The sequence below is a fragment of the Xenopus laevis genome, chromosome 9_10S (assembly GCF_017654675.1).
Source record: "Xenopus laevis strain J_2021 chromosome 9_10S, Xenopus_laevis_v10.1, whole genome shotgun sequence".
In the NCBI taxonomy this organism is placed as follows: domain Eukaryota; kingdom Metazoa; phylum Chordata; class Amphibia; order Anura; family Pipidae; genus Xenopus; species Xenopus laevis.
In genome coordinates, this window is record NC_054388.1 from 450711 (window position 1) to 476243 (window position 25533).

A 25533-nucleotide genomic window follows, 5' to 3' on the forward strand; every position below is an offset into this window, starting at 1 on the left:
AACACCAGAGAACCTCAAAAACCTTGAATCAAAGAATAATCTTCCAGTTGCAAAAGTGACATCTGCCGTTGATTTTGACAGGTTTAAGATGGAGTATTTTCGGATTTGGAATTGTCGTAGTTTTGCCGCATAATAAAACCTAGAAAAGTTGTGCTTTTTTCCCCCAGCGACTATAGCAACAAAAAGTCCAACCCAAAAAAGCAGTTTTGTAATTCCGCACCTTTGAGTGTCCCTCTCTTTGCACAATTTTCAGTATGTAGAGCAGAACATTATCATGGGCACCTTGGAAAATGTATGGTCTTATTTCTCCTATTTCCCAGCATTGTATAATGAATGCTGTTTTCTCCTTTGCAGGGATTCGGGTGAAGGTGCTGCGCTAAGAGGGTGAGAAACAGTTGTTTTTTTTTTTTAATATGGGTTTTTCCCCCCTTCTCCTTGAAAGGGAAAATATACCCCTTTGAAGTCAAATGGGACAAATTCAGGCAGTATTTCTGGCATTAAAAGTGTTGTAAATGCTTCATAAGTTTGCAGCACTCTTTACACCAAGATTTACTGTTGGCTACACGTTGGTGTCAATTCATTACAAAACACATAATTGATCTAATTCTACAGTAACTACTACTAGTCTGTCTGACTATGTCTCTTTGTACTATTCAGTTCTCGCAAGTTCAATATCCTTGGTACAAGCACCAAAGTTATGAACATGGAGGAATCAAATAATGGGAGTCTGTCTGCTGAGTTCAAACACTTGGTAAGAAGGAAAAGGGAAGGGAATATTTATGTAAATTTTATTTTGTTGTGGTGGTTAAAAACAATGGAACCTGGTCTTGTACATGTGACCGCTTCAGAACTCCATTGTTAAAAATCAATTAAAGAAACGGTCAGAACCTAAACTAATGTTGCAAATCAGCGTTTGGATACTGAAACTTTGTACTTGTTTTGTCTTTTTCTGCAGACTCTGAAAGAGCAACGATGTGGCAATGGGGGAAGAGCAAACTGTGATGTGAGTGTGATAGGGTTAATGATGTGCCACTTTATTATGCCACATCTACTATTGTTTAATAGGAGTGAGTTTCTGAATGATTTTCTAATTGAAAAGATGCAATTGTGAATGCCTGATTTTAGCAGTTGCAACTGGGCATCACTTTGTAATACTCAAGAGCCATGAGTTTACTGAAAATGATATCTTTATAAATGGTGCTTGGTGATGTCATCAGAAATAATCAGTGCTTTGTGATGTCATTACTGTTACAGGACTCAAAAAAGTTGCCTTGGAGTTTCATAACATAACAGCATTCAAGCCTTTGGCCTTCTGCTATGATCATATAACTCCTTATTATAGCCTTTATAATACAATTTATTATAATAGAGCAGTGATCCCCAACTAGTAGCTGGTGAGTAACATGTTGCTCCCCAACCCCTTGGATGTTGCTCCCAGTGGCCTCAAAGCAGGTGCTTATTTTTGAATTCCAGACTTGGAGGCAAGTTTTGGTTGTATAAAAACCAGGTGCACTGCCAAATAGATCCTCAATGTAGGTTGACAATCCACATAGGGGCTACTAAATGGCCAATCACAGCACTTATTTGGCACCCCAAGAACATTTTTCATGCTAGTGTTGCTCCCCAACTCCTTTAACTTCCCGATGTTGCTTACAGGTTCAAAAGGTTGGCGATCCCTGTAATAGAGGGTACATTATTCACTATATAATAAGGTGATGTTGCTTTCTCAGAATAGAGAGCAAAAAAACTAGGGATGCACCGAATCCACTATTTTGGATTCAGCTGAACCCCCGAATCTTTTGTGAAAGATTCGGCCGAATACCGAACCGAATCCAAACCCTAATTTGCATATGCTAATTAGGGGTGAGAAGGGGAAAACATTTTTACTTCCTTCTTTTGTGACAAAAAGTCACGCGATTTCCCTCCCCACTACTAATATGCATATACAAATCCTGCTGAAAAAGGCCGAATCCCGAACCGAATCCTGGATTCGGTGCATCCCTAAAAAAAATGCTGTTATACCATGAATACAGCGTTGGCTGCATTTGTCATTGCTAGATTCGGAAGGGCAGGCTGAGGGTAGCAAATGAGTGCCCCATGTCCCACCACCTAAATCACATATTATTCATTGGCATGCGCAAGGTGCAACAGAGCCAGACATAGGCAAATGGTAAGGACAGTGCTTATGCCAGGTTTTAATGTGGTGCAGAGTGCAGCAATGGCCTGAATGCAAGTGCTGTATTATTAGGCACTAAGGGTGCAATTTTGTGTGTCCAGGGCTGTAAGAAATGAGCATTTTCCAGGTTTGGGGCATAAAACTACTTTACCCACACCCTTGATCTCCCCAGTCAGTCTAACCATAGCTAAAATCCCAATCTGAATCAGTAATGTCTTAATGGAACCAGGAGGTGAGAACAATAGGAAAGTCATATTTAATAACTCATAATATTTCCAATAGAGCAACAGAAAGAGAAACTAAATCTGATTTGAGAGTTGCATGGAGAAGGCATTTGCCCAGGCCCCCAGCATCAGAGGGGCAACTAGGTGAGGAACAAACATGAACATGAAAAAAACACATACCTAGAATCCTCTCTGGTTCACTTTTCTGTTTTGTGTTGCTCATATCACCTGCATTTGTGTGTCGGAGCAGCCTCATACGTCTATTAAACAAATGTGTTTTAAAAAAAAAAAGATGTGTTAAAAGAATACAAATAACTTCATTCATGAAAGGAAAACTTCACTTTAAAACAAAACGAATATTTGTCTGGAAATAAAATGACACGAGGAATACATTTTAGAATTCAGGAAAGCACAAGCTTTTTGGCTACATTTGTCTGTTTTCATTCTTTTTTGCAGGCCTCCCTTATAGTGACAGAAGAACTTCATCTAATCACATTTGAGACAGAAGTTTCTCATCAGGGGCTGAAGATAGACCTGGAGGTATGAGATCAATACTAACATTCCAACACATCTTGTCTACAGGCCTTACCTGCAACCACGCACTGATTTCATCTACAAACTCTCTGCGTTAAGTATAGAAGTACTCTGCATATTGTTTAACCCCAGATGGAAAAAAGTATGTTTATCTCTGCAAAGATCATACTTCTAATTCTACTTTGTCACTCATTTTGATGAATGCATTGGTTCACATTGCAGACCGGACACCAGCAGGGGAATTGGGTCTTTTGTTCAAATGTTTGTGAATTTTTTTTTTTTGTGTGTTAAAGTGTCAAAACATAAGAATGCAGTATGGATTAACCCTTTACACGCTAGTAAATGTGGATTCTATGTAGATTCTAATGTACCCTACATTACTGGCAACATACGGCACAGCTAGATAATATAATACTGGTGTTATTTCCTGAACATTGCTTTTTTTTTTAAAAATATCTATTGTTTACATTTAACACAGACTCATTCCCTGCCTGTTGTGGTGATTTCCAACATCTGTCAGATGCCCAATGCTTGGGCCTCTATCCTGTGGTACAACATGCTGACCAACAACCCAAAGGTAGGACTGTAACCATCCATGCCTGCTAACTGCAGCTAACCACCTCCTCTTGCATAATAAATATAAATTTACTTTGTTTTGCCTTTTTGAAATTTCTTTTCTCTTTCAGAATGTCAACTTTTTTACCAAGCCCCCCATTGGCACTTGGGATCAGGTGGCAGAGGTGCTAAGCTGGCAGTTTTCCTCCACCACAAAACGTGGCCTAAGTATTGAGCAGCTAACCACACTGGCAGAGAAACTGTTGGGTCTGTATTCTGTACACTTCCAGTACAATAGAAGAAGCCATGTTGTTACTGCTGCTTTGTGTTTCTCAATACTCTTATTTTCTCTTACAGGCCCAGGAGTCAACCATTCTGGATGCCAAATCACCTGGGCCAAGTTCTGTAAAGTAATTTTTTTAAAATAATTTCAGTTTTAAAGTAAAGATTGTGCCATGCAGGCATGCATTTGTGTTCAGAATGCAGCTGTCCCTTAATCTCCCTTCCCATTCTTTTTATCTTCTTCCAGACTACACAGCACATTTGTGCTTCCAATGGCTGCTTCAGTGTGCAACCTGCACTATTAGATTGGGTATCGCATACTATAATTGTAGGCCTCTTAAAGGGAAAGAATCTTAATTGCTTTTGCTGTCCATGCAGTTGCCCTGGAGCTCATGGTTTCAAAATTCCTATCAGTGGATTTTACTGGAGTTTAGAAACATTTGTTATTTTAAAAAATACATCCAGTCCACAATAAAACTGACTTAGGGGATTTTTGCCTTCATTAAAATGAAAGCAGTACATTTTTATGAAATAGACCACCACAATACCCTTAGTCAGTGACCGGAAGAGTAAGTGGGTTTATGGTAATTATGGGACCCACAAGATATTCTATTTCTTGAGTATGGTCGGTTTGTGTAGCTGCTCACTACTAAACACGGCAGTTATATTTCAGGAGAATATGGCATGCAAAGGGTTTTCCTTCTGGGTTTGGCTGGACAACATCATTGACCTTGTGAAGAAATGTGTCCTGGCCCTTTGGAATGAAGGGTGAGCATTACTTACTAAAATAAATGTGTGCCATAGGCCTGAAAAAACAAAGTTTTGCTTTTTACTTGAATCATCTTAAAGCTACAATCAATTCCCTTTTAGAAGTAATGTCAACCACTGCTTATAGTAGCACTGTTAAACCGGAGTGGTACAGTTGTTACAATTCAAAGGTAAAGAGCCACACTCACACCAATCACTGTTTGAAGTCACAGGTGCACGCTGTCTCCTCTCTGCAAAGGGTTCTCACACATGGATTGAAGTAACTGCAGCAGCACTCTGTTCTGTGATAAATGATATTTATTCGTGCATCGGCAACGTTTCGAGCTATACCAGCTCTTTATCAAGCCAGTTAGGCTTGATAAAGAGCTGGTATAGCTCGAAACGTTGCCGATGCACGAATAAATATCATTTATCACAGAACAGAGTGCTGCTGCAGTTACTTCAATCCAGGAGTGGTACAGTTGTGATACAAATGATCAAAATGAGGGTCTCTAAACTACATTCTTATTCACACTAGGTCACTGCAGATTTTTAAAAGTAACCAACTGCAAAGAAATACATCACTGTTCCTGTGACCTAAAACCATTCTCAATTTCTGGCTCTATTCACAGTATTTTAATTTAATAAGCTTCTTAAACACAAGAGATTTAATAATTGGGCAGAATTGTGAATGAATATTTGTGGCACACCATGATACATATACCAGCCCTGCAAATGATTGTCTGATGGGATGGTGGAAAGTAATAGGATAAGCAAGACAAAAGACTTGTGAGTTTCTAGTAGGCATAATGTGTATATTTGTGATCACCCAGGTATATTATGGGCTTCATCAGCAAAGAGCGTGAGCGAGCTCTTCTGAGTCCCAAACCCCCAGGAACGTTCCTGCTCAGGTTCAGTGAAAGTAGCAAGGAGGGAGGCATCACCTTCACCTGGGTAGAGAAGGACATCAGTGGTAAAAATATTTAAACACACATTTTCTCTTCATTATCTGTATACAGATTTGATTATATATCAATTTCACATACAGGTAAGACTCAGATCCAATCAGTGGAACCCTACACCAAGCAACAACTAAACAACATGTCATTTGCTGAAATTATTATGGGATATAAAATCATGGACGCTACCAATATCCTGGTGTCCCCTTTGGTTTACCTGTATCCTGATATTCCTAAAGAGGAAGCCTTTGGGAAGTACTGCCGGCCAGAGAGCCAGGAGCACCAGGAGCCCACAGACCCAGGTAGTAGTTGTATTTCCCAGTTGGTTAATCACCATTAAACCAAAGAGTAACTAGTCTGCTGCAGCAAATCACATTATTCTGTAAGATTTTCTTGTAATGTTTGTTCCCTAGCTTAATGCTGTGTGTCTGCCCAAATAGTGCACCTTTGAAGGCCCTATGCCCAGTAAATATGGCAGCTGGCCCTTCCCAGATGATCACTTTCACTGCAACCTCTTTAGAACTTTAATAGCGAAATGACATGACCTTCACTCTGTTCATGAGTGTTTTTAATGAAAAGGAACTGTTATGTAAATAAATTATTTTGAACAGAAAGAAACAAGAGACAAGAGTCTCAATATAAAAACAAAATAGGGATTTATAATGTAACAGCCGCCCCCTTCTAACAAGTCAGCTGGTCCCCAACAAGAATGTTCTGCAAAGCCTGGTCCTACATATTGGACATTACTGCTGGATCTTACCCCTTAAGATGGCATTGTTTTGGGAGAGCAATCAGACTGCTGTTTTATGAGCAACTTCTACTCAAAGGTAATTTTCATGATAATATATGTACAATTTCCTGTATTCCTAGGCACTGCTGGGTATCTGAGGAAAATGTTCATCTGTGTTAGCCCGTGAGTTTCTCCTCCATTTTTATCCATTTCATAAAAATGTAATTTTCTTGGCAGTTCTCTGTGCATAGCCATGTGCAAGTTATTGGGTCTATTTCTTATTCCATACATGCATTTTACAGTATTATGACTTCAGTTGATGTTATTTATATTTCATTTGCCAGCACAACTGATTTTGCAATGTCTCCTGGGACTTTTGATTCTGTGATGCAGTTTCTAGGGGAAGGGGCAGAATCCAGCAATGGAAACCAGTTTGGTAAGATTGTATTTTCCTGTAGTACAATATGTGAGGAACAGTTTTAGCTGACGGTGTATGTGAAACAAAAGGGATTTGTGAAGACTCAACTGGGGCCCGAGGCTGGACAGGGCCTCCCCAACTGAGAGTGAAAGAAACACAGAGCAGGGGTGGAGGGTGCAGTGGGGACTATGTCGATGTCTAGGCCAGTAGGGACAGGGTTACTCAGAAGAATAACATTTGCTCTTTTAATCCACAGAGACCCTGACGTTTGATATGGAGCTACCATCTGCAGCTTCTCCCATGTGACCTGCCACTTCTCTTCATTTCTCAAATGTTTCTCCTATGCCAACAAGTTCTACCCTTCTTGTATAACAGGGAGGCTCTACTTAGCATATTGTCCTTTTCCAGCCTCCACTTGGACTTGCTGCCAATGGCCAACCATTGTATCCATTTCTATGCTATCTCAGCTAAACGGATTGCAATGCATTGTACCACAAATCCACAGAAATGGATATACATTTAGTATATATACAGTGTGCAAACATTTTCAGACCAATTCTAAACCAGCAGCACAAACTCCTACACCGGAAAGGTATCTGCAATATGTTTTGTATCCCATAGAGAGACACAGCATCTCTGTCGGATGAATAACAGGGCTTTGAGCCACTGTCTGACATTCACCTTTGTGCACGTGAGCCATTGCAATGTTACCTTTGCCTTGTTTTGGATCATTGTCCTGCTGAAAGATGCATTGCATTGATGCTTACTGTTTTCTAAACAGACTAGAACTGGTTATTTTGCATTATTCTCCTCTATTTTTCACCACCCTTATTTCCTTCTATTCTGACCAAATGGAATGCCTTTAATGGCCCATTGTGCAAGGGGAGATGAAGGTGAGATATTTAGTAATTCCTTTTGCAATTAAAAGATACTTTTTTAAACACTACCCCACAAGCCCTCATTCAGTGAAGGCTATGGTCAATATGTGCTTGTCCTCTCAACAAAGGTATATGTACATTCATCTTTTACTGTATCTATGTTTCTTAAGTGGTGCCCTTGCTATTAACAAATACAAACTTTTTATTGTCACATTAAACCTTTGTACACATGCCTGTAATTCTGCTCTCCTCATTGGGGGTGAGGGGATTCGGTTTATTGGGGTGGGATTGTTTAGCCCCCCTTTGACCCATCCCACTCTTTACCCTTTAATGGCAATCAGGTGGGGAGAAAGGATTTCTCTCAGATCATTATTGCTGCCATTAATTACTTTAGCCTAAATAAATCAACAAGTGATGTGTGGGATAATCTGCTTCAATGATTCTGGTGCTGTTGGCAAAATATGAACCTGAATCTTGCACTGCTTGGAAAGATACTAGAATAGGAGGAATAGAGAGTCAGCTTACTGGAATATCTGTAGAATTGGCTGTGCACACTCCAGTTCCACCGAGCAAGGCTTTCTTGCTTCAATCAAGTACTAATCCATTGTTGGAGAATCCTTGCTCTTGATGTTTCCATGGCTGAATCTGTGTGATCTGGTTGAGGAGATACTTGTGTTATTGATGGAGTGCTGAAAAAACATTAGAAGCTGTGCTTGGGTTGGAGCAATTGAATAAACCATGCCCATAATTGCTGCTGTGAGGGGAAATGTTCCTTAGCTTCTACATTTAGACTTGAAACTATTTAAACCATGGCCACATGCAGGATTGTATCTAAAGAAGCTGTACATTTGGGCCTTTGCTCTGTTTGTGTATTTGCACAAATTTCCCCACAATCAGTTGCATGTAAAATAGATTTGCAATTGTATCTCATTTGTGTTTAAGTGCTAATTTTAAAACATTGCCTGCAGTTGCGTCACATGCAACTCCCCCTTGCGACTGCAATATCGCTGGAATTTGGGGAAAACCCGCTGCACCATGGGGGGGCAAAACATAACAATCGTGCTCAATATCGGCTTCTCCTCACTGCACTTGTGGACGTAAATGAGCCCAATGGCATTTTGCATGTGGGAAAATGTTATCACTTAAAAAATGTATGGGTTGTATTCAATTGGAGGAGAAACAACTTTTCATTTTCAGAGTTAGAGTATTAACTGACAATGAAATGAATTGTAGCTACAGCGCCTCCTGCTGGTCAGTTCATGTAACCGTCAATGACAGTCAAAGAGATATAGCTTCAGAAGGAAAATAGAGAAAAGTTCTGATGTTGCTCTGCTCAGGAAAGACATGGGAAAGGGCATGTGAGAACACCCTGAGAATTTATACATGATTTACTTTTTACTTATTCTTAAAGCAAAAAAACTGGCTTGTTCGGGAAAACCCCAGGTCCCATTCTGCATAACAGATCTCATATCTGTAGTAATATTGTTGCTAGACTCCCCCACTATATTAGTGAACCAAGTTAGTGTATATGTATGTTATTATTACTACTGTACAAATGTCAGAATTCCTGCATATTTATTGCAGGCTTCATTGCTGTAACAATATCTGTTGGGTCACGTTGTGCTGTATGAATGATGTCTGGCTTTGGCCTTCAGTGCAATCTCTTATGGATTTATAAATACATTCACTGAAGACACGTCTTATCTGAAGACATTGACCAGGACTGTGTAATTGACTGAGCAAGGCAAATATTTTATTGACAGGCATTCTTTCACATATACATTATATTATATCTATGTCATATGAATAAAGCCACATCTATCTCACTCTAAACACATTAATATATGAAGCTGTGACTGTTTCTAGTATACGGCAATATTCCACTAATGTCAGTCACTTCTAACAATAAGAAGTTACTTATTTACGTTATTAGAAAGGATAAGCTACTCTTGCTAAAATAAATATAACACCTATATGAAAAGATCCCCCCACCCCAGCTATAACATCTCTAAAGATCATTGTCACAGCTATAACATTCCTTTTGCACTACAAACTTTTTCTTTAAACTAACCAGGCACAATAGTTTGGGGGTGCTAATAACATTGTTTAATAAAAGATCTATAAATGTGCCCATTTTCAATTTAAGCAACTTCCCTGTATTGCACCAGCTCTCCTATTTCCCCACTGATCTATTGTTATATGCATCTGCCCAAAATGCTGTTTTTATGCTTGAAATGAGGTGGGTTGTTAGCAGTGCAAGCTATCGGAATAATCAGCATTTTCTATTCCGTGCCTGTACATTGAACACACTGAGCCCCCTAATGTTGCACGCAAGCAGCTCCTTATCATGGAATATCTGCATTGCCTTTGACTGTAGCACCCAGGCAGATTACAGGGGTGGGGACGGAGGAGAAATGGGTGACTTACAGCCCTATGTAGTAAACAGCGGGAGCAGAAATCATATGACTTCCAGCTTGTATTGAGGGGGGCAGGAAACAGACAGAGGATGAGAGCGACAGATAGAGATACACATCATCACTGATAGGCACACACACATATACACATGTATAAGTAACCACATACACACACAAATATGTCCTACACAAACACATAACCACACACATCAACGCAGGCAGGGAGGTGGGTGACACAATAACCCAGTATTTCTTCTCCAGTAACAAAACAGCAACCAAAGCAAAGGTGCGTCATTCATGTTTCACCTGCAGCCGCAGAGACTATTGCACTATACAACGCACTATATACAAGGCACGACAAAATAAATCCATTGCCTAAAGCTGAGAGATACTGCAGACTGTGCCATGTGTCCGATGTACTCAGTTGCTTTCTTTTCTTTAACAGACAACACATTTCTGCTCAAGTATTTCATTCTGTACAGACAAAGGAACTCCAGACAGAAACCAAAAAAGCTTTTAGCCAAATTAGTCCAGTGCAATGAATAAATCCAAATGTCTGGTTGCTGTGTGATGTGCAAACGTGTGTTCATAACCATAACCTTTATTGGGTTGTTGTCCTATGGCACGTTGAGTAAAACCTGTCACATTTGGGTTATTCTCCACCAGTCTCACATTTGCTTGAATGGAAACCGTCAACTGTAGTCACAAATGCCGTAAATAATAGGAAAACATTTTGTTCTCTGTTCTCAGACCTTTTGAGACTCTGGTCTACTCTTTTTGCCCCTACAGATTTTTCAGGGATGAAATTTTGCAACTTGATTTTTCTCCTCTAGGAGAATGGATTTACAGACACCTGTACTGTTCCCATGTAAACACATGACTTAAAATCTTCAAACAAAAATCTCGGCCCTGAGGGCTCTGAAGAACTGAAGAGGCTGCTTGGATGTAAAACGGTTTTCAGTACTCATGCTGCAGATTCATGCAGCTTAGGGTCAAATACAAGATGGGTCCTGTTATCCAGAATGCTCGGGATCTATCTGTAATTTGGGTCTTCATACCTTAAGTCTACTAGAAAATCATGGAAACATTTAATAAACCCAATAGTCTGGTTTTGATTCCAATAAGGATTAATAATATTTTTGCTTGGATGAAGTACAAGGGACAGTTTTAATAATACAGAGAAAAAGGAAATCATTTTTAAAAATTTGGATCATTTGATTATAATGGAGTCTATGGGAGACAGTCTTTCAGTAATTCTGAACTTTCTGGATAACCGGTTTTCGGATAACGGATCCCATGCCTATACTCTTTTTTTTATTACAGAGAAAAGGGAAATCAATTTTTGAAAACTACAATTATTGGCTTAAAATTTACTCTGTAGAAATGTTCTTCCCTGAGCTTCCTGGATAACAGGTTTTTCAGATAACTGATCCCATACCTCTATTGCCATTTCCCATTATCCTATTTAAACAAACAATTATTAATTTTGATTGAAATTGCTATTTCTCTGTAATAATTAAACAATACTTGATGATAAATCATAAATCCATACTGATGGCAAAGCCATAGCGGATTTTTTCCAACATGTTTTTGTTTTGTAGTTTTAAGACATGGTGATCCAAATGACAGAAAACCTCCAGATCCCAAGGATTCCTGATAAAAGATCCCATTCCTGTAAAGATTTTGGAAGAATTTGTTTATACAACATACAGTACACTGAGCATTGCAATATACAACTGTATAGCTATAAAGCTTAGAAATATATTCTGTCTGTTTCAATGTTTGTTTGCCATTTGGTGGATAAAGTATTTGGATAGAGGGAAGAGATACTATTTAGTTTATATATTTACTGACAAAGAGAGAGAGATAAATGGACTATATTTACCTTTGCTTTTCCCCCCATAAAAGCTTATTCTCACCCAATGGGCTATAAAAGCAAATCTGGGGGTCAGTACTACTGACCCTAACTACAGCTCAGGTTGATTCTGGTTGGAGACAAACAGCACAGTTTGGTGCAACATTGTTTTGTTAAGAAAAGCACAGGTAATGGATAGCACAGATCAGATGTCAGATACAGACTGGTGTTGTACTTGCTGCCATTCAACAAATTAGTTTGTATCATTTTTCTGTTTATTAAAGGTCCACTGCAGACACAAATGACATTTAGTTTAGGACAGACGTACACAGACATGTTGATTACCATAATCTAATCAGGAAAACTCTTGATGGAGAGCAAAATGGCCTTCTCCATGTGGTTGAGCACAGTGAAGCACAAGCAATAGGTGCTCTGACTGGCACTGACGGGGTTCACAGCACAACATTCCCCCTTTATCAGAATGGGAAGTGGCTGTTAGTGAGGAAGGATGTTTTAAATGTGGCAATTACACTTGCCGATATGTCTTTTACTCAAAACCACTGAGCTTCCTATGGGCACATTTTATGATCAGAAACCAAGTGCTATAAGTGCACAATGACATTTCCATATTTGACCTTTCTGGAAAGTGGGTTTCCAAGTAATAGATCCCATGCGTGTACCCAGAGACCACTTGTCATATTAAGGAATATGTGAATATGCTGGGATTTCCTTTGTTCTAGTGGAAGGCATCATGATCTATCAGTTCTGGGTCTGCACAAAACCCAAAAGGAGCACAAGAACAGTTTTAGCGAAAACTCCTTTTATTTGTCGTCTATTAATTCGAATCACACAAGGCTTCCGATTGGATTCAACCAGTAGCAAATGCAAAGCTGTATGCCCTGATATTCACTAAATGCCTTTAACTATGTTTTTTTTTTGTTTTTTAGTTTGGCCTAAAGAACACCATGTTCTAAGCCAGCAGTGCATTAAATACAGAACTGTATTTTTGCTTCTTTGTTGCACAATTGCTACTGAAGTGTTGGGTAATGAGGGAAATGGCTTATCTTCCTTTCAAGCCCCAGTGTGTGAGGCTGCCGGTGACTAACAGTAAATACAAGAGCAGGGAAAATGAGGGTGACTGTGCACATGAACAGTAATAACAGAAAGAAACTGTATTTAAAGAGTTCTATGTTAGGCCTAATGATACAGGTACTTGCTCCTTTAGGGCTAGTCCGCAGGTGACTTTGCATTGTAACCTATGGGGAAAAACGCTGAGGCAGTTCCGGGAGATAGTCGCTCAAAAGACGAGGCGATTAGTCGTCAGGCGACAAAATCTCCCCGAATTTCCTCATGTGGCCTTACCCTTAACGGACAGGTGACATAAAGGCGAAGGAAGGAGCAGCAGAGCAATCTTTCTCTTGGGCTAGTGCCACTCAGGGCTGTTCATTGGTTTTTCTCTGCCTGTGCACAAACCCCCATGTGCTCTCATCCACTCCTTTTTTTAAATTTGCATTGGTCTGATGTTCTACTGAGAAACATTAACATTACAAACCTCAGATAACTTTTCTCACGTCTTTCCTAAGCAGAAGATCATCAGCGCAGCCTCCTTCTTTCTCCTGACCACTTCGTCCTGGAAACTGACCAGCGGGTGGCGCTGTTGTAAAATAAATGGTTTATATTAACAGTACATGTATCCCTTAATATCTTTGAATTAAACAAAAATAAATGATGAATATAAATTCCAATTATTGCTTAGAAAAACACTCTTGTCAATTTCACAATCACTTTAAAAGTTTACTTATCCTTTAAAGGACCAGTAACATCAAAAGATGAAAGTGTTTTAAAGTAATACAAATATAATTCATTGTTGCCCTGTACTGGTAAAACTGCTGTGTTTGCTTCAGAAACTCTACTATAGTTCATATAAATAAGTTGTAGTGTGTAGCAATGGGGCACCCATTCCAAGGTTTACACAGCAGATAGCAGATAAGCTCTGTAGAACATAATGGTGTTATCTATTATCCACTATTTAACCTATGAACTATAGTATCTACATTATATCTCACCTGCCACTTAGCTGTCCAGATCTCCCAGCAAAGAAACAACACAGACTGGTTGGGACATAACCTCACGGCAGCACCTGTTTCAGGAGAAGATGGGGCTCAATAAGAGAATTAAAGCACAGCAAATCATTTTTAAACAAACTTTAACGTTAAAGTAAAATGGGGCACATTTAGCATAATTTGAATGTTTGAGTTTTTGTTTTTTTTATTAAATCTTGAAAATCTCAAACACAAAGTTACGGAAAAAAATTGTCAAAAACTACATTTAAACAGTGGGCCAAAGTGATATTATAATCTACCATTCAATTTCAATGAGTCTGTCAAGTTTTGTATGAATCTCCAAAACTCAACGCCCATTTATGTCTTCATGAACTTGTCAGTTTGCAGATGCTGATTCTATTCTTATAACTCTCAAAAATTGAGTGTAAAATCATAGCCACACATGATAGGGCGGTTTGTCCAGATACAGAATTGGTTTGCCATTTGTGTGTGTAAGCTCATGGGGCAATTTCTCCAGGGTCTAGTGGTCCAGAAACCACAGACAATACATTAGTGCGAATATCCCAAATCTTTGGAAAGCTGGTTTCCCAGGCCTGTCCATGGCACGGCTGTGGGTAGAAGCTATCCCAAGGACAGAATCTCAGAGCAGCTGTGGAGGTGGCCTTCTTATATCCCAACAATTTGAAATACTAATGCACTTTTTAGAATGGGCTCCAGTTTGAGTGTTTTATCTCCTGGTGCAATCATAGCAAACTCATGCCAACGTTCAGGCAGATTTTCTGAACCAGTTCTGGATTAGTATCTGCATGAAAGGAACTTCATTCGCTCACGAATGATCATGGTTGGCAGCCCCTCATGATAGAGACAGGAGGCAGAAGAGTAGTAAGTCTGGAAGCTCTAAAATATTATTTCTTGGGAAAACTAAAGCAGAATAGAAAGGAGAAGTGTAACAGAAACTGAAATGAAATCAGGTAATGCATACTAATACAAGTATCTAATATCCAGCAGAAAGGGCAGAAGTACAGAAAGCTATAATGATATACCTAATGCAGTCCAAGACAAACAAACATTGTAAAATACGTCTCCTTTCAGTGTAGGGGATAATATGTAAATATAAAAAACAAAATTGCTGTCAGGTGTATTACAAGTATATAAGGAATAAGGAAGAACAATAGTCAGTCTAGAACTTTTTCTACATCCCACCTGAAAGTACATTATATTATTAACATGTATTTATATAGCGCCAACATATTGCGTAGCACTGTGTATATAAAAGGAGAGTAACATAGAAACATAAATTGCTCCTCTAATTGGTGGATCTGTGTCAGATAACAAATATGAACTACAAGTTATTTTCTGTGTAATAGGAAACTCTAGGGTCTTGTAACTCACTACTCCCTTTTGTAGGAACCAGAGAATCAGTAAAAAAAAACAAAACAACAGCTAAAACCACCTGTCACTACATGGGAAACTCATTTGGGAAAACACTGTGTCTATGGTAGTCTTGTTGACAGACGGACCACTGCTTGAGTTCTTTATCATCCGAATTCCTCCAAGCAACAGAAATCTGCAGCAGTTAACTTCAGATTTTTTTTCAACTTTTTTATGTTTATTACGTTTAAAGGATTGAAAAATAGGTGCTTGCTTGAGAAGTAAGACCTTGTGTGCATGAAATGCATCAGCCTTGCGTGTATGCGCTAATGGATGTCCCTGTCTGGTCCACTTGCTCCCACTCATGTTGCAACTGTGCTGTGGTCCCTACACGTCACAAGTTTTTGCATCTCTACAAGCAGAGGCAACATTTGTGCCAGAGAGTGGCTTCCATAACAATACTGACGCAATGAAAATCGCATTGTAAGAAAGTTCATCGTCCATCGGAATAAATAAACATCGTAACACAAGCCGAAATGTATTTGAATGCCCCATAGCAGCATGAACCCACATCACTGTGATTCTGTTATCAGCTGAGATGAAATGTATAGCTTCTTTTAGCCATGCCCAGACTGATATAAACATTCCCTCTGGAATATATTCAGCATAAATGAAGCATTAGTAACAAGTGTGGCTGTTCCATAAGGTCCAGTATTGGCCAATAAAAAGTAAATAAAAGTGCCCACCATTGTAACATATAAGGGTATTAGAAGTCACCATGGAGTCCCACAAGCATATAAAGGATGAGTACTTTTTTACAGGTTTATAGAACTTGAAAGTGGCATTTTATATACTGATATTTGACAACATATTCATTTTACCCAAGCATTCATGATAACTGATGATATCACTATGCAATTTTTGTAAGAACTTATATCAAAGGTTATCCATGGACCTTGCGTCTAAACAAACTCCATGGACCATGTGTCTCCATCTATATAATAATACTGCCTATTCCAATGTATTTGTCACGGCTCTTTACTGGACTGTCACAGAGGCATAGGAATTGCTAGAAAACTCTGTCAACTTTCAGCATGTTTCACAATAACGCCTGAGGCTTCTGCTGCTAATCTGCTCCTCTCCTTACTTCCCCTTCAAGCTCTCACACAAACAGTCAGGGGAAAGAGCCATCCACCACCGATAAAAGCCTCTTTTTTTTTATATAATACTATAAAGCAATAGACAAACCACTGGCCCTCTGTTTCCCTCCCCAGGTCACTACCAAATCCAGGGACACCTCATATAAATGTATGTTGTTGTGGGGCTGCACTGATTACAGTTAAATGCATTTTCGCTCAGGCGAAAGATCGTTATTCCGCAAATTCACTAAAGTGCGAATTTTTACAGAACATTACCTCTTTCGACCAGAGTTTCCTTCGCCAGCTTAGACCAGGCAAACTAATAAGATGAAGCTACATCCTCCTCAATCTTATGTCAGTGACATCATATCCTGTATGGCGAAAAGTCTTAAAAATTATAAAGAATGCTGGTGTTTTTTCATATTTTAAAGCAGGATTGTCTTTAAAATTGGTAACTATTAAAAATTGTTGTTTTAACCTTTTTTGTTTTCCATTTGAGGGGCATGCAACATTTGTTTTAGGGTGGGCTCGTGTCTAGGGCATTAGAGGATCTCTTTACTTACGTGTGTGTTCCTCCAGCCCCCCCCCCATACACACTCAGCAGGTCAATTGGCTCCTGGTAAAGCTGCATGTTATGGGATTAAGACCTTAGATTGTAAACTCCATTGGGGACTGATGTGAATGATGTATAATCTCCATAAAGCTCTGATATCTACTCTATTTCATCTACTCCAACCCCTTCCATATAAATAATGAAGGTGCCTGGGCTACACCCCAAAATGTTTCAAGAGCATGAATACCTTCATATTAGGCCAAGGCATCAAGGGAGGGTGGCATTGACATGACAAGGGAGCGCTACGTCATACCTCCCAACATTTGAGAATAGGAAAGAGGGACAAAAAATTAGCCGCGCGTAGCGCGGCCGAATTTTTTTTGGCCACGCCCACTCGATGGACACCCCCCCCCCCAAAGACACACCCATTTTACAAAAACACACCCCTTCCCCTTGGTTGACACGTGCCCCTGTTAATAGTGAGCAGCTGTACAACACACCCCAGGAACCCACTGTGCCCTTCCATTACACACACCTGTAGTTCTGCGGGCATTTATGCAGCTGAGCTCTCAAGTCCCGACACGACACTTTGTAGCAGCAGAGCTCGGACACCGCCAGACTCCTCCTCCATCGGTTTGGCCGCAGGTGCAACGCCGCAGTAGAACCAAAACAAGCGAGCGTCGCGAGTGACAGTGTGTGCTGCGGCTATAGCAGTCTGGCAGCCAAAGGATCCAAAATGAAAGCTCCGGGAAAGCCAGGCTCCTTTGTATAGCGGCTTTCGCCTTTCCCCCCGCCTCAGCTCCCAGTCCCAGCGCGCACAAGTCTCTGAATCCTGCCCCCTCCTTACAGGGTGGGACTAGATGGAGACGCGCACGCCGCACAGCTTGTGACATCACGGCAAAGTCTCTTCTCGCGAGACTTCGGCAAAAAACGCACCAGGAAGAGCGACAGAGCCCCAGTGTAGCGGGACATTAAGGCTACATTCCGGGACAGCGGGACAGGCGCATAAAAGCGGGACTGTCCCGCCTAAAACGGGACGGTTGGGAGGTATGCGCTACGTGATGTTTTGGAGTGGGGACTGGGTGCTTCACGGTCGGGAAATGGGCATATAACACTCTCATATTTTCCATCATGGGGCACGTGATTTCCTAGTTGTTCACTGTAAATTTTGTGCTCATTAATTAAGAGGTTTATGCCATAAAGAAATCCAGTTCTCAAGTAACTCTGCGCAATTCTGAGGTAATAATGGAGAATCAGTGGTCCCACTCCTGAGGCAATTCTTAGATAATAGAGAATCAGTGGTCCCACTCCTGAGGCAATTCTGAGGTAATAATGGAGAATCAGTGGTCCCACTCCTGAGGCAATTCTTAGATAATAGAGAATCAGTGGTCCCACTCCTGAGGCAGTTCTGAGGTAATAATGGAGAATCAGTGGGACAACTCCTAAAGCAATTCTGAGGTAATAATGGAGAATCAGTGGTCCCACTCCTGAGGCAATTCTTAGATAATGGACAATCAGTGGTCCCACTCCTGAGGCAGTTCTGAGGTAATAATGGAGAATCAGTGGTCCAACTCCTAAAGCAATTCTGAGGTAATAATGGAGAATCAGTGGTCCCACTCCTGAGGCAGTTCTGAGGTGATAATGGAGAATCAGTGGTCCAACTCCTAAAGCAATTCTGAGGTAATAATGGAGAATCAGTGGTCCAACTCCTAAAGCAATTCTGAGGTAATAATGGAGAATCAGTGATCCAACTCCTAAAGCAATTCTGAGGTAATAATGGAGAATCAGTGGTCCAACTCCTAAAGCAATTCTGAGGTAATAATGGACAATCAGTGGTCCCACTCCTGAGGCAGTTCTGAGGTAATAATGGAGAATCAGTGGTCCAACTCCTAAAGCAATTCTGAGGTAATAATGGAGAATCAGTGGTCCAACTCCTAAAGCAATTCTGAGGTAATAATGGAGAATCAGTGGTCCAACACCTAAAGCAATTCTGAGGTAATAATGGAGAATCAGTGGTCCAACTCCTGAGGCAATTCTGAGGTAATAATGACGGATTTGGCCGTGAAGGAGCAGAGGCAGCCCTAAAAACATTCCTTATTCAATTAGAAAATTCTCTCCCGTACACACTACTAGGGTTAGGGTTAGGGTATACAGTACCATAAAACTCCCCACCTATGCAAATGTTGACTTTTGATGTTGTCCATAAAGTTCGCAGAAAAAAAAACCCAACCATCAGGGGGCGGGGCTGCTATTAATTCCTACAGAACGGGACGTTCCCTGGTCGCTTCCATGGAGGGCGTGTAGACATGCGCGTGCGCGCTGGAGGGGGCGTGTATGGCGGTCACGCGCCAGAGTGCCAGGCAAAGGGCGTGGCTACGAGTGCTGCGGGACATTGCCCCAGGCAGGTGGCGCTGCTGAGTGAGCAGTGAGTGTGTGAGAGAGAGAGTGTATATATCTGTATGTATCTGTGTGTGTGTGCGAGTGTGTAATGCGCGTGTGTGTGTTTCTGCTGCTGTTGCGGCTGCATCTCGGCCGGGCAGGGACAGGAGGTTATTTTTCTTCTTCTTGCAGTAGCGCCAGTAAATAAACACGCGCAGCGGAGGGATCTCAGAGTGGAGGAGAAGGGAAAGATCTCGCTGACAGACGTTCCGACTCTTCTCCCTCCTGCGCAAATCCCGGGGCTCCAGCACCTCTGAGTGTGAGTGTGAGTGTGGGGGAGAAGCACCCCCTGAGGTAAGGGCTCCATGCGATCATTATTGGCAACTTGGGGCGGACATGACACTTGGGACAGAGATGACAGTTTGTGCAGAGTTGTCTGTCATATTGGCGGCAGCAGCAGCAGCAGCACTGGGGTCTCATTACAAGCTTTGCCTCTGTCTTGTACCACTCACACTCACTCACTGACACTCACTCACTGACACTCACTCACTGACACTCACTGACACTCACTCACTGACACTCACTCACTCACTGACTCACTGACTCACTGACACTCACTCACTGACACTCACTGACACTCACTGATTCACACTGACACTCACTCACTGACTCACTGACACTCACTCACTCACACTCACTCACTGACACTCACTCACTGACACTCACTGACTCACTGACACTCACTCACTCACTGACACTCACTCACTCACTGACACTCACTGACTCACTGACACTCACTCACTGACACTCACTGACACTCACTCACTGACTCACTGACATTCACTCACTCACACTCACTCACTGACACTCACTCACTGACACTCACTGACTCACTGACACTCACACTGACACTCACTGACTCACACTCACTGACACTGACCCCTGGGACCAGGCCTTGACTACACTACTCCTTCACTACAATTCCCAGCAGCCCCTGTTCCCCCCTCCCTGCTCTACTTCTTTCAGGGGCTTCATGCTTTATCCTTTGGAAAGGGACGATTACATTGAAAGGCAGTAAAGGTTTTGCTTTCTGGCAATGTTGTGCTGTGCCTTTATTTGTTTATATTGCTGTTTATATTGCTGTGGCCCTTATCTGTGTGACACCATGTTGTACATGTGGGCTGGGTGGGGGCGTAGTGTTCAGGGACAGAACATTGGCTCTCGCCCTATAGCACCCATTGCTCATTATTTCACTGCATGTGCTGCTGGGACCTCACTCTTTACACAACTTTGCTGCTTTACTTTCGGAATTGTTTGCCTTTAAACGGGTTGTTTACCTTTTAAGTAACCCTTAGTAAGATGCAGACAATTTGCAATTGGTTTTCATTTTTTATTATTGAAGGTTCTTGACTTATTTAGCTTTTTATTCAGCAGCTCTCCAGTTTGTAATTTCAGCCATGTGGTTGCTAGGGTCCAGGTTACCCTGCATTGATCTGAATAAGAGACTGGAATATGAATAGGAGAGGCCTGAATAGAAAGATGAGGAATAAAAAGTAGCAATAACAATACATTTGTAGCCTTACAGAGCATTTGTTTTTTTAGATGGGGTCAGTGACCCCCTTTTGAAAACTGGGAAGAATTACTATACAAAATAAACCATGAAAATCAATTGAAAAATTGCTTAGAATTGGCCATTCTACAGTAACGTAACCCTTCTGTTTAATTCTGATATTTATTCTGTTGAGGTTACATAAGAAATATTTAATAATAACAAATGATTATAATAATATAGGGATGCACTGAATCCAGGAGTCGCTCTTTTTCAGCAGAATTCCGATTCAAACAAATCCTTCTGCTTGGCTGAACCAAATCCATATCCTCCACTCCTAATTTGCATATGCAAATTAGGATTTGGTTCGGTATTCGGCCAAATATTTGGCGAAGGATTCGGGGATTCGGCCGAACCTAAAATAGTGTATTCGGGGCATCCCTATAATAATAATAATAATACATAATATAGCAATATAACTTTACCCATGAATTAATATAATATTTAAGCCATACAGAATCACTAAAAGTAGACCCCACATTAGTAAAGTAGGGGCACAATGCTTGTTGTTGTTTGCAAATGTATATTGATTATGTTTAAGTGCATATAATACTTTCATTTTCATGGTGTTACTGTTCCATGGGAAACTTAAAAAGAAACCCCCCTAATGCTAAACAAAAATAACGGAGCAACTTTCTCACATTCATTCATTGCACATATTCAGCAGTTTTTAAAGTTGTCGGTGTAATTGCTATTTATAGCATTTGTCTGTTCCTTTTCTATTCTTTGCCCTGGTGGAAGGGGTGACATTTGAAACAGTGTAACAGGAGCCGACTGATTAACAGACCTGGGGGAGAACGGACTTCTGCAACATTGTTTCAGCAGGAAGGGAACAACGATTGCTACTTTCAGTTGCTCTTACAAATATGCTTTAAAAACGGACACATTTTGATGTCGGATGAATATTGCAAAGTCGCATCTAATGACATTATTATTTAGGGATGCACCAAATCCACTTTTTTGGATTCGGCTGAATCCCCGAATCCTTTGCGAAAGATTCGGCCAAATACCGGACCGAACCCGAACCCTAATTTGCATATGCAAATTAGGGGTGGGAAGGGGAAACCATTTTTTACTTCCTTGTTTTGTGACCAAAGTCACTTGATTTCCCTCCCCGCCCCTAATTTACATATGCAAATTAGGATTCGGATTTGGTTTCGGCCAGGCAGAAGGATTCGGCCGAATCCAAATCCTGCTTAAAAAGGCCGAATCCCGAACCGAATCCTGGATTCGATGCATCCTTTTTATACTTTCATCTAGCCACATTTTTGGGTTTTACATTCCCTTTGAATTTCTGTGTGTATGGGGGGGTTTAAGATGTTGACGTGTGTGAGCATGTCAATTTGGGGATCTTGTGTAAACCTGGATTATTTTTTTTTATTTGATCATCCCGAAACAATGTTAAAGGACCATAGATGTGGATGTGTAGGCTGCTAACTGAATATACAAATGGGATGTGATTTTTGTAGAGCTCTGAGCAGAGTTGGTACCTCCGTGCTCTGACCCCTCTCTTTATCTCAGGCCATATATTGTTATATGAGAAATTATTATCCTTTATATAGTCCACAGCACTTTACAGAGATTATTTGTCATTACCATTAGCCCCTGCAACAGTGGAGCTTGCAATCTAAAGGGATACTGTCATGTGGAAAATGAATCAGTTAATAGTGCTGCTCCAGCAGAATTCTGCACTGAAATCCATTTCTCAAAAGAGCAAACAGATTTTTTTATATTCAATTTTGAAATCTGACATGGGGGCTAGACATTTTGTCAATTTCCCAGCTGCCCCTGGTTATGTGACTTGTGCCTGCACTTTAGGAGAGAAATGCTTTCTGGCAGGCTGCTGTTTTTCCTAACTGAAGGAGTCTCAGTGAGACATGGGTTTTTACTATTGAGTGTTGTTCTTAGATGTACCAGGCAGCTGTTATCTTGTGTTAGGGAGCTGCTATCTGGTTACCTTCCCATTGTTCTTTTGTTTGGTTGCTGGGGGGGGGAAAGGGAGGGGGTGATATCACTCCAACTTGCAGTACAGCAGTAAAGAGTGATTGAAGTTTATCAGAGCACAAGTCACATGACCAGGGGCAGCTGGGAAATTGACAAAATGTCTAGCCCCATGTCAGATTTCAAAATTGAATATAAAATAAACAGTTTGCTCTTTTGAGAAATGGATTTCAGTGCAGAATTCTGCTGGAGCAGCACTATTAACTGATGCATTTTGAAAAAAATTGTTTTCCCCATGACAGTATCCCTCTTAAGGTCTCTATCACATTTATACACACCAGGGTCATTTTTATCACTTATAAACACTGTGTACCCCCTGGGGTTGGCAACATTGGACTCTTCGTAATCATTTTGCTGACACCAGCACCTGAAAGTTAATGTTCAGATTAATAATTTGGCAGCAGCAGAAGAATTAAAGAAGGGAGTGTCACAGGTTACTGTAGTGTTGCACACCTTTTCGCTGTTCTTCTGGAGCATCTTTTCAATTTATATGCCAGTAATCAAATTTTTGATTTGATTTTGCCACCCACCAACTGGGACAAATCTGAACAATTGGAGTATACTTCAGGCCCATGTACATGGGCCAGTAAGATAACCGCAAGTATTAGCCAGCTATGCCTGTAAATAATGCTTCATGCCATAGTTTTCTATGGTTTCAATGTGTTTTATGTATGGAGTATTTACGCCTGCACATGGTCCTTGGAATTGCTACATTCATTTATACAGGGTCGGGAAAAAACCCGGCTCTTGTGGGCCCCTCCAGCCCATATCCGCACGCTGCACTACTGAAGTTTTTTCTGCCGTGAACAGCCATGGGGGGCCCTAAGGCAGGTCCTCATCAAGTTCAACCTTCCTAACTGCTAGTTGATCCAGAGGATCATGAAATGTTTTACCATCTGACCACTCGACTGTTGGGAGGAACACTGCAATGCTGTGCTGTCATCCAACACGATAAACGGAGATAAATGTTTGTTTTTCATTGACATACATTGACTGTCAGAAAAACGAGAAACCGTCCAACTTCATCTCATCAGATTTGATATTTCCGCATCCAGCATTTGGCAAAATCTTGTGCTGTTGCGTAACAAGATCCAACGGGAGAGAGAAAGAAAAAAAAATGATAAAAAGAAATCAGTGTTGCCTCCTATAAATAAAAGAAGTGTTTGCGCAAGAACTTTCTCTTAGAAAACCATGGATATTTTGTAAACTATCCTGAAGCTTCACAAGCCCTTCTGTAAAAACTAAAGTGTTCAGTCTAATCTTTGTTGTGGCCAGGCAGTGTTTTTGTTGCCATTTGTGATTGAATTGGCTTAAAATATAAACCCTTCAGATATGTTCCAGATCCGTTTTGGCTCCATCATTCTATAAATCAAAGCAGGAATAAAACCATGGGCAGGAGGCTATCTTTAGTTGTGAGAAACATCGTGTTCGTCCTACGTGAACGGCTGTCGCATGGCACGATGAGCTGCATGGAATGCACCAAGATAATCTTGTTCAATTAAATCAGGGGTATCTATTAGTATATAATTATTGCTTAACCCCTGAATTGTAGGACTTATTTCCTAACAAGGCACACATATGTACCAGCTCAGTAACTTGTAGCAGACAATACATATTTATATACATTGTTCTACATGCAGTAGATTCATTCACGTTATTTGCTGAACTGGCAACCAATCGCATTTTTGCTTACATTATTCTTCTTGCAGCTGGCTGAAAAAAGCTAACAATTGATTGGTTGCTATGGGTTACTGCTCAGATGCATATGTGCCCAGTGTTTGATAAATGACCCCCCTGTGAGTTTGCATAAGATTTAGTAACCCATAACCAAGTAGCAGGTAGTATTTACTGGTCTCCTGTTTTTGAAGCAAACATCTAATTGGTTGCTACAAGATCCTGCCTTAGATTGTAAGCTCCATTAGGGACAGATTTGAATGATGTATGATGTACTTAAAGTACCAAGGAATATGTTGGATCTCTATAAATAAAGGATAGGCATTGGACTGCTCTCAGGCCCAGGATCCTCACGGGTCCCATTAGAAGTTTAAGTAGAGTTTGATATAAAGTGACAGTTTGATGTAAAGTGACTAATGCATAATAAAACACACAGGTGATGTGAGTGAATGAGGGCCAGGGTTTAAGGATCTGGTGTGAAGGTTTGGGATAACCAGTGGAATAAATATTGATATAAAGAAATGGACTGCAGCTCACCGTTTGTTTGCTTGATAGGTTATCCTGCGGGGTATCCTGTGTTGATCCCCCAATAGAGTCAATCAGTAGAATTCGAATGCAGGACAAATCCACAGCAGTATTCTTAACTGCAAAAACTTTTATTGGGAATGCACAACACACAACATGTTTCGGGCTAGGCCCTTTATCAAGTTTGATAAAGGGCCTAGCCCGAAACATGTTGTGTGTTGTGCATTCCCAATAAAAGTTTTTGCAGTTAAGAATACTGCTGTGGATTTGTCCTGCATTCGAATTCTACTGATTGAATAAATATTGATGCTTTTGGTGGTGCTGTATTAGAAAACCCAACATTACAGGAGGGTGGGCGTCGAATTGTAAAATTTGTTTTGGAGATAGGGAGAGCTTTGTTGACGGTGGGAAGGTTCATAGCAAAGAAGGAGGAATTCGAGGCAGGAG

General features: G+C 40.7%; 3 protein-coding genes across 3 annotated transcripts in view; 2 read left to right on the forward strand and 1 right to left on the reverse strand.

The window, feature by feature from the left end:
• The window catches only part of LOC108702458 (signal transducer and activator of transcription 3.2-like), a 37637-nt gene extending 29916 nt beyond the window's left edge, over positions 1-7721 (forward strand). The window contains exons 32-44 of the mRNA XM_041578974.1: positions 355-384; positions 658-751; positions 956-1003; positions 2857-2940; positions 3413-3511; positions 3621-3756; positions 3847-3899; positions 4445-4539; positions 5352-5491; positions 5567-5782; positions 6348-6390; positions 6552-6643; positions 6882-7721. Of these exons, the coding sequence (XP_041434908.1) occupies positions 355-384; positions 658-751; positions 956-1003; positions 2857-2940; positions 3413-3511; positions 3621-3756; positions 3847-3899; positions 4445-4539; positions 5352-5491; positions 5567-5782; positions 6348-6390; positions 6552-6643; positions 6882-6931 (1180 nt within the window). The 3' untranslated portion in view covers positions 6932-7721. The remainder of the gene's footprint in view (positions 1-354; positions 385-657; positions 752-955; positions 1004-2856; positions 2941-3412; positions 3512-3620; positions 3757-3846; positions 3900-4444; positions 4540-5351; positions 5492-5566; positions 5783-6347; positions 6391-6551; positions 6644-6881) is intronic.
• LOC121398863 lies at positions 5355-19146 on the reverse strand. Its single transcript, XM_041578324.1, has 5 exons — positions 17434-19146; positions 13839-13912; positions 13325-13426; positions 8029-8157; positions 5355-5468 (listed from the first exon to the last, which is right to left on the reverse strand). Exon 1 carries the CDS (start codon positions 18987-18989, stop codon positions 17925-17927), a length of 1065 nt encoding a protein of 354 aa, XP_041434258.1. The 5' UTR covers positions 18990-19146; the 3' UTR covers positions 5355-5468; positions 8029-8157; positions 13325-13426; positions 13839-13912; positions 17434-17924.
• Positions 19147-19376: 230 nt separating this feature from the next.
• stat5b.S (signal transducer and activator of transcription 5B S homeolog) overlaps positions 19377-25533 on the forward strand; it is a 47864-nt gene continuing 41707 nt past the window's right edge. The window contains 1 exon segment of the mRNA NM_001091208.1: positions 19377-19631. The gene's annotated coding sequence lies outside the window, so the exon portion shown is untranslated.

Excerpts from the sequence above, each read along its gene's own strand:
- LOC121398863 (XM_041578324.1), bottom strand. The coding sequence starts at position 18,989 with ATGTTTTTAGGGCTGCCTCTGCTCCTTCACGGCCAAATCCGTCATTAT.